Below are 9,767 nucleotides of genomic sequence, written 5' to 3' on the forward strand. Positions count from 1 at the left end.
AAAAAACTTTAAGTGGATTATGTATTTATTTAATTATTCACACATAAAAATTGATCGAGAAATTTAGGTTTTTATTGAAGAAAAAGAGTTAACCCCTAAAACGTTTATCAAAAGTGTTATGTTAGGGTTGAAATTTTATCATAAATAATTTTATCCTATTTTTTCTCTCAAACCTACCATGTATTCGCCTGACAAAATTGCATTCAAAATACACAAAGTTAAGTTGTTATATCATCAGCCAAAAAGTTGCCATATCACTAGTTATGAGGTTGAAACGACTTAATTTCGAGTTTGAAAACAACTATAATATTGTAAATGAGGCTGGCAAAAATTGTAGAACTTGTCTCAAGCTTTTCGTGGTATCTTATGGGTCATGTGAACTCCACCCGAACTGAAAGTTATGATTGTTTGAATTTTGAATTAATTTTCAATAGTTTTTGAACTTGACTATTCAATCGCTCCATGTACTCCAACGTTGCTTGTTTGGTATCAAAAAAGTGCCTACTCCTTGAAGGGCTCCTCCAAACACTGCCTTACCTTAAATAGTAAACAACAAAGACAAAAACTGGAACCTTCTATTATATAATTATATTGTTCAACATTTTATTTATCCAGATTACACAATTGGACAACCTTATTAGTGTTGTTGGAATCCAAGTTCTTGGATTTGACTTTTTTTATACATTGTCTCTATAAAATGAAATGCATTACATAAAAATTAACAATGAATAAATATAAACTCAGAACAGTAGGTGATGATCTCAACAACAACTTTGCATTTTCCAAAAACACAATAAATGAAATGCTGTTGCTTGTACTACTCCTTGAAGGGCTCCTCCAAACACAATAAATTGTATAATGTAACACAATATACAACAACTTAAATCACTTAAAAGGGGAAAAGAAGAACAACATCAGTTATCCATAAAAATAAAATAAAAACAAAACATTAGATAGTGATGATCTTAACAACAACTTTGCAAGGACTCATCTCCATTTCTCTCTCTATATAATTTCCTTCCCAACTACCTTCCAGGAATACCCCGAATCAGTTATCCTATAACAATAAAATGACATAATATATTAAAAAGGGAAAAAAAATAAATAAAGAAAAAACAAATCAGTTATCCTATAAAAATAAAATAAAAGCAAATATTAGGTGACCTGATCAGTACTAATCATCTCAACTTTGTAAGGACTCTTCTCCATCTCTCTCTCCCTCTCCATAATCTCCTTCCCAACGACTATCCAGGAAAGTTCAAGAAATGTGAATATTGGGGATGTGTGCTATTTTCCAATAATCCCCACCCTGTTTGTGTGGATCCAGTGTCATTTTCAATTTATCTGACAGATCAAGGGATTTAAGGTTGGTTAGATGTTGAATGCCAGTGGGTACCTCTTCCACCAAGCTACAGTTCCAAATAATCAGCTTTTCAAGATGAGGCAATGATCCCTTCTCCATTCTCACCCACCTCAATCCTTCTAAACCCCAAAGCTGTAATCTCTTAAGCTTCTGAAACCCTGTCGCTTTGATACACAGTTCCTCCCCTTGGTAAGCTTCAACAAGTCCAATATCTATCAGATTGGGCAAATCTTGAAGGGATTGCAATGGATCATCCCTTAACTTGCTAAACCGAAGCTGCAGTCTCACCAGGTTATGAAGAGAAGTTATCCAATGCGGCAAATTTTCTAAACGTCCCCTCAAATAGAGCCGTTGAAGAGACCCAGGAGGAGAAGACAATTGTTGAATATCAACAATCCCCTCCATCCGTTCTACAGAACTTATGTCCAATGATTGAAGGTTACTCAGCTTTTCAAGAGAGGAGCACAAAGCCTTCCCATCCTCCCTTCTCAACTCCGTAATCCCCAATCTCCTCAACTGGGTCAGTCTCCCTAGCTCTCCCATTACAATTCTACCATTCTCATTGCTCGCTTCAATTAAATAGAGTTGTTGTAAGGAAGACAAACCTTCTATTCCCACTATTGCTTTAAAGCCATATATTTTCATCAAACCGTAGCAGTACACCAAGAGATGACGAAGACGCTGGAGCTTTAGAATCTGAACAGGCAACTCAGTTACATTGCTGTATTTGAGATCCAAAGTTTCAAGGTTTTCAAGCTTACCTATGGATTTTGGAAGCATCTTAACCTCTGTTCTCCTCAAGCTTAAATACCTGAGATGAAATAGTTTACCTATGGATTTTGGAAGTATCTTCAAAGAAGCACCCCTCAGGTCCAAAACCCTTAACAACCTAACCCCCCCATTGAATAATATAGGATTCAACGACTTGGATATAGGTTCTTCCACCGAGAACATGAGCAAGGAACGGAGTTGAGGAAAACGATTTGTCTGCTGCAAGTTCCCCAAGGTGTACTGAATTGACAGGCGCCGAACTTTTTCCGGCCACGTTGTGCTTTCTTTGCTTACCATGGCTGCAATGTTTTGTTCTCTTGACTTTGAAGTAATTACTTCACGGAAAAGGTCATGGATGCGACACTCTTTGAGCCTTCCAGTATCATCTATCTTTGCCACTTGGACCAAGCTTCTATTAATAAGCTCGTTGAGATAGTCTTCAGCAACTTCTTCCATTGTCAGTCGCCCTATCACTTCCACAAATCCTTCTGCGATCCACAGTCGAATCAATCTCATGCGCTCAATCTCGTAATCCTCAGGGAATAAGCCCAAGTACAAAAAACATATTTTTAGATAGTAAGGCAAATCATAGTAACTCAGAGAGAGTATCTTTTTCACACTCTCAAGTTTGCCGTGGCCTTCTAACTGAGCGCCAAGGCTAAGGTGAAACAATTCCCATTCATGGGTTGTACTTTTGTCTTTTGTAGCCAAAACACCACTAATTGCCACAATTGCAAGTGGCAAGCCCTCACACTTTTCTAAGATACTTTGTGAGATTTTCTCTAAATGTTGAGGGCAGTGGTTGCCTTGGAATGTCTTCCTACGAAACAGAGTCCAAGACTCTCGTGGGGACAATGGTTTCATAGTATAGACATGATCAGGAGATTCTACACAAGATGTAGAAGCTACATCAACAATGCGGGTCGTGAGCAGTATTCGGCTGCCATTATTGTTGTCAGGCAATGCATATTTAAAAGCATTCCATGCATCTATTTGCCAGACATCATCTAAAACAAGCACGTACCTTCTCTGTTGGAGGAAATCTTTGATTTGTGCTTTCAAGTCATTGCTGTCCATGGTTTCCAAACTTTGAGGGGCCGTTTGCTTGGCTTCATCGAAGAGTCTTCGAATTACGTATTTGAGAAGCTCTCTGAGATCAAATGATTGAGAAACAGTGATCCAAGCATGACATTGGAAACGATTCTTCGCCTCCATATCATCATAGACTTTCTTTACTAGGGTGGTTTTTCCCATACCCCCCATCCCCACCACCGAAACGACTTTGAGTCTTGGACTGTCCTCCAGAAGCCACCCAATCAGCTGTTTCTTGGGCCCATCCATGCCAACAAGCTCAGCCTCTTCCAGTAGAAGTGCATCACCTCGACGATCATACCATGCGTTGTTGTTGACAGTGGTGGAGCTTGATCCATGCTCTGAGATACTAAATCTATCACGGTATCTTTGATGTATATTTTCGACTCTGGACTTTATTTTATGTATCTCAGAAGCAATTCGATGGCAAGCTTTCAAGTTCTTGATAGAACAACAAATCTTACGAAGAAAACCATAGAAACCATCCCCGTGATGATGAGCAAGGCGAAGGATGAATTCATCAAGGACATCTTCGGTGTCATAAGCAACTTCCCTCACTTGCTTAACCCATACTTGAAGTTGTGGGTCAAGCTCTTCCTTTGCATCAGCAACCCTCAGGAAAGCTCTCATCTCCTCCAATTCATTTCTGATGCACTCGACATCTTCCTTAATTCCTCCCAGAAGTTTGGCCTCTTCTAGAAGGAGCGGTGTCAGCTGGTTGATCAGAAAGCTTACTGCACTCTCTGCCATTCTCTCCTCTTTTTTCTCTCTCTCAGATAACAATAAAGACAGAAGGTTTTGATGGCTTGGCTCCCCAATCTCAGTATGAATTTCAATAAATACAAGTCATTGTGCTTTGCTTGGAATATAATTATGCTTTGCTTTGATTCATCACTTCATGTTGTGTTCTGTAAAAAGCAAAAGAACCTATTCTTATTGTCAATCAAAGTGATTACTTTCTTTTCACAGTGAATGGATACCTCTCTTTGAGGAGACATTTTAGAATAAAAGATTTTAAGAGAGAACGAAAACAAAAAAGTTAAGACCATTTTATTTTTTCCTGAGAAAACTTATTCTTGTCTTTGAAGAAGTTAAACAGATGAACCATGTTATTTATTCAGATTATTTTCTAAAATATTGAGTTTGGAAGTATATGCCCGATACTTTTTACTTCTTAAGATGAATATTTTTCTTACTTGTAATTTCAAATGCTTCAATTTCACACTAATCAAATCCTGAATATATTTCTTACTGAAATAGTTTACCGAACAAGCATGAGTGAATCTATTATTTGCATCAGCTTCAAGTTTCATCTTAAAGATAAAGATGGAAACAATAAAGAAATGAATACAGCATAATTGTCTATGAATCCTAATTGCAGCATCAACTTTTGGGCCCTACACTACCCCACAATTTATAGGTATATAGCTTACTGAAATAGAAAAGAAAAAGCATGACTGAATCTATTATTTGCATCAGCTTCAACTTTCGTCTAGATAAAGATGGAAACAGTAAAGAAAGAAAAGCTGAATTCGGAAATTAAAGAAGAAGAAATGAATACAATGAATTGATAAGGAAGAAAGGTATAATGTAAAACATAATTTAGCTTGTTTGCTTCATGAAATCAGCTATTTATGCTTTTAAACTAGAATCCATTTGAGAATGATTATCTAAATTGATGAGGTAGGTTATTGGTCTTGTTTGGAAACATGGGTTAATAGCCACCTAGATTAGGCAATCCCAATGAACACTGCTTGCAGCATTCCAGCACTTCCCCCTTCTGAAGAGGCAAAGACTGAATGAATCAAAATTTTGTCCCAACTATTCTCCCAGTGGATTTTGCAGTGCAACATAATCATATTTACTTCATTTTACCACTTTCAACGGTGAATTTCACCTCTATAATGCTGAAATTTCACCTAATATTTACGCACCTATAAAAATAATCAAATTCACCATTAAAAATTTTTAATTTCAAAATTAGTAAAGTTCTCGGCGGTGAAACTCATAAGATGTTAAAATTCATCATTTAAATATTTGAATTTCAAAATGAGAAAGTTCAAGCTGTTGTAATTAACCATTGCAAGTGGTGAAATTTTAAGGTAAATGTGATAAAGTTATACCGAAGAATCATGTGAAAAAGAAAGTTATTGAGGATAATTCAAGTATTAAACTCCCATTACTCTCTCTCTCCTCTCATCAACAATTATACATTAATTATCTTGTTTTCATGGCATTTCTGTTATGGTGTTCTTTATTGAGCTCTTCACATTTGTGGCCGGCCCAACCCGCACCAGCTGGTATGGTGCTGACTGGGTTGGCTCTTCCTATATATAATTTAATTTGTTTTAGGGGGAGAAAGAGAGGAGAGAGGGAAAGTGTGGCTTGCTTGTTGGGCCCTTGCTTAGAGAGGTGGCTACTTCTAGCGACCTCTCTGTAATTTCTTCCTCTGATTTGTTTTTCATTTTTTTAAATAGTAATGTACTATTATTATTTTATTTTTTCAATTGTATACTCATAAAATATTACTATCCTTCCATTATTAATTTTTTTTTTTTTATCATCCTCTTCACATAATTTTTCTGAGTCTGTCCTTGATCCCATACCAAAATATTTGACTCTCTACATAACCAAATGATGGTCATATATATATATATATATATATATATGCAATAAAAATGCTCTTAGATTCTTTTATTCTCTCTCTAATGGTCTTCCTCTCTCGCACGTTTTGTCACATATGGTCATGATTAATAGGCAACAAGTAACAACACAATACCTTCCGGGAAAAAAAAAAAAAATGTAACAACACAATACAACAACCAATTATAAATTATCACAAATTATTATTCATCAACAGCTCAAGAAGAAATTATAAAAAATGATGTTACAACTTACACGAATATATTTAGATTAGATAAAGATGAAATGACATGACATCGACATGAATATATTTATCAATTTTTATTTTTTTCGCATCATTTAGCAAATTTTTTAGTTTGCCAAAATAGCTTTCCTAATACTCTGATTCAGAGAGAAAGTCAGAACCTAAACTTGACAAAGAGGAGGCTGACCCCCATTAACCCTCCCACCGTATCATTTTGGACTGAATTGGCCCAAATAGAACTTTTTTTGTTTCAATTCTACCATAAGAAGATAGAGTTGCCAAAAAACCAATCCCGGCTTTATGATCAGGTGCCAAGCACTACGATGTAAAAACTACGGTAGTTGGGAAGCCTCCAAACCAACCTGTCAAACAGCACTCTAAACCATTAGGATTGGGTTTTTAGTCTCTCCAACTACAAGTGTAGTTGTTAATTTTCAAAGTTTTTTAGAATTGTTTATTTATAAAAAACAATTGTGATACAGTGCCCATATGACAATCACGTCAACATTAGACCTGTCAATGGAGCGGATCCTGATCCGATTAGTCAGATATGGATTGAACAAAAAAAAATTGATAACCCGATTACGATCCAAATCCAATAATCCGTTAACTTAACAAATCGGATATGAATTATGCTGATTCAATCCGATCCGAATAAAATTATATATATAAATAATTATTTATCAATAATTTTACACACACACACACATATATATATATATCAATACTCCTATCAGATTTATACTATAGGTAATCCACAAAAAAAAAAAAAAAAAAAAAAAAAAAAAAAAAAAAAAACTCATAATATTATATATACAATAGTGTGGTATTCTCATTCACATATTAATAAATCTCTTAATGTACATACTAATAATATCGTACTCTTTATTCATTAACAAAGATTCAATAAATTTTTTTCTTTTCCTTTCATATTTTACTTATCTTTTATTTTATATCTTTTTCTTATAATCATTGTTTTTTTAATTTTCTTTTGGCATTAATTTATATTTCTTTTTCTTTTTCTTTTTTAATTTTTATAAAAAAAATTACATTTTTATTGGATTGAATATTTGTTTATTAACAAATCGGATTCAAATTGATTTACAAAATATCCGTCCGATTATCGGATCGAATCGACTAAAATTCTTATCGGATTCGGATTCGGATCCCAATCCGAACACCATGTAACTGCTTGAGTGATTAGTTAGAAGAATAAAGAGTTGTCTCGAAAAGGAACTTGCAATTGAGGGTACTTGACTTTCTAACTACTTATACTTAATTTTTTTTGGTATTTTGATTTTTGCAAGTTGTGTTTAATTTAAAGTTGTTAACCTTGAGTCTTATATATACTATTTTTTTTTTTTTTTTTTTCCTTTGTATTATAAAACCATAAAATTTTAACATTCCCCAACTTGAATTACAGCCAAAACTCCATTATATAAGTTTGACGTAGAAGAAGTCATTGATATCATATACCAGTAATATAAAGGAAATAATCAATTATAAATTCAAATTCAATAAATAATATATAAGTAGTTATATAATGTGGCCCATTATTATGGCCTGCCTCCGCCTGTGAGCCCAATACTAAGCCTGGTCCACATATTGGGCTGGGCTTCAAATTTTATTTTAAACTCTACATGGTGGGTGCTTGAAGGATGCACGCCTCAACCTGCTAATGGCCCTTGAGCTCATCATGACTCTTGTGATGCTAAGTGTTATTTTTTTATTGGTTAATAATTATTTGTCTCGATTCAAATAATTATTATAGAAGAAGTCATTGATATCATATACTCTAATATAAAGGAAATAATCAATTATATATTCAAATTCAATAAATGATATATAAGTTGTTATATAATGTGGCCCATTAATTTGGCCTGCCTCCGCCAACACTAAGCCTGGTCCACATATTGGGCTGGGCTTCAAATTTTATTTTAAACTCTACATGGTGGGTGCTTGAAGGATGCACGCCTCGACCTGCTATGGCCCTTGAGCTCATCATGGCTCTTGTGATGCGAAGTATTATTTTTTATTTTTCTAGTTTTATGATTGAACGCGTGTTCATTTGTTTCTAATTTACATCAGCGTTCAGGTTGGATTACATTCTTTCTGCACAATTCTTTTAAATAGGTGCCACTATCATGTTACGTACTTTCGCTTTAAATTTAAATTTTGCCAGTTTCATGTTAACGCTTTCGCTGTCTTTTTTTTTAGTTTAATGACAGAACTTTTCAATATTTCATGATATTGCTTTTTTTAGCAGAAAATTTGGTTCAAGTAGCACTGAAAAACCAATAATATACTTATGCACATCCTTTCGCTCACACGCACTGTGGATATTCGATTTCGTTCTTATTTTGTGTGACTTAGATATTGCCACTTTCAACTTTTTGAATTTGCTCCCACTCTTGTTCTCACGTGACTTAACTCCTAAACATTTTTTTATGAAACAACTTTGTCAACTTTTTTTCCTTTTCTTTGGTAAGTAATGTATTAAATAGGAAACAGCTCTCAGAGGCATAACGACGTTAGCAGTGATTTGGGAGGTAAATTCTTGAGGTCTCACTTTTGAACCACACTCCTAACTTAAAGGGTGCGTGTGTTGTGGGGCCGATACACGAACTGTTAAAAAAAAAAAAAAAAAAAAAAAAAAAAAAAAAAAAAAAGTATTTGAAAGGAAAAAATGTACAAAAGGAGGGGCAAATGCCCAATGACCAAAAGGCCCAAAAACAATTACAAAAGGGACTCAACCACCCACCCAACTAGCCGTTACTACCCAAAAGCAGCAGCAGACCTCAGTGAAGCAACAAAAACTCAGCGCAGCTACAAAGCACAAAACTATGGAGGTTTGGCACTGATCACGGAACTTGAAAGGCTCTAATCAGCAACGACAGACCTCGAAGTAGTACAATCAGAGAGCCGAGCAACATAAAGTTTGCACCTAATACCATCCTCTATTTGTTTGCAGAGATCCTCAAGAGTCAAATGCTTTCCCGAAAATGTTCAGTTGTTTCTTTCCCTTTAGAGGTAGTAAACAACCCTAATAGAACACAATTTCTAGGCCATTGCCTGACAAGATTCGGAGTTAGGATTGCAAAGATTGGCTATCCAACTAGCCACGGCAACTATATCGTAATTGCACAAAGTCAGCCGTTGGATCTTGTGAGTCCCACCTAATATTGTGCAGTTTAAATACATTGCATATCCCTTCTTCTAACAGTTCGGACTTCTTTTTAAGCTTGGGAAACCTTCTCTCACTATGAATTGTATATAGATATTTGTGGTTTGGTTTTATTTGCTAGTTCTCAGCAGCAAGATCATGCAAATAGATGTAGAAATTCAGAAAATGAACTTAACACCAACACAAGAACAAGGTCATGCAAATAGAACCAGAAATTAGAAATTAAACACAACTTCAATATACCACAATTTCAGAAACCGAACACAACTTCAATAGAAGTAGAAATGTAAAATTGAAAATGAAGTTACCTTTTATCAAACTCATTTGTAAATTACAGAAAGTGAACTCAATTGCAATCCCAATATAGCAGTTGTAGTTCTCAGCAGCAAGGTCATGCAAGTAGAACCAGAAATCAGAAATTGAACACAACTTCAATATACTAGAATTTCAGAAACCGAACACAATTTCAA

General features: G+C 34.9%; 1 protein-coding gene across 1 annotated transcript; it reads right to left on the minus strand.

Annotated features, from left to right (window-relative positions):
* Positions 1-707: 707 nt before the first annotated feature.
* On the minus strand, positions 708-4,019 carry LOC132303606 (putative disease resistance protein At1g50180). The gene is made up of 2 exons (XM_059800941.1): positions 3,159-4,019; positions 708-1,057 (listed from the first exon to the last, which is right to left on the minus strand). Exons 1-2 carry the CDS (start codon positions 3,974-3,976, stop codon positions 1,006-1,008), a joined length of 870 nt encoding a protein of 289 aa, XP_059656924.1. The 5' UTR covers positions 3,977-4,019; the 3' UTR covers positions 708-1,005.
* Between the last annotated feature and the right edge of the window lie 5,748 nt (positions 4,020-9,767).

This window comes from Cornus florida, unplaced genomic scaffold, assembly GCF_030987335.1.
Source record: "Cornus florida cultivar Cherokee Brave unplaced genomic scaffold, ASM3098733v1 CherokeeBrave_3.0.0_Hap2_Chr04, whole genome shotgun sequence".
Classification (NCBI taxonomy): domain Eukaryota; kingdom Viridiplantae; phylum Streptophyta; class Magnoliopsida; order Cornales; family Cornaceae; genus Cornus; species Cornus florida.

Bases quoted from the DNA above. Each gene is read 5' to 3' on its own strand.
- LOC132303606 (XM_059800941.1), bottom strand. From the start codon at position 3,976: ATGGCAGAGAGTGCAGTAAGCTTTCTGATCAACCAGCTGACACCGCTC. The intron at 1,058-3,158 runs GTACGTGCTTGT...TTATTGTTATAG, and splicing joins GATTTCCTCCAACAGAGAAG to GATAACTGATTCGGGGTATT.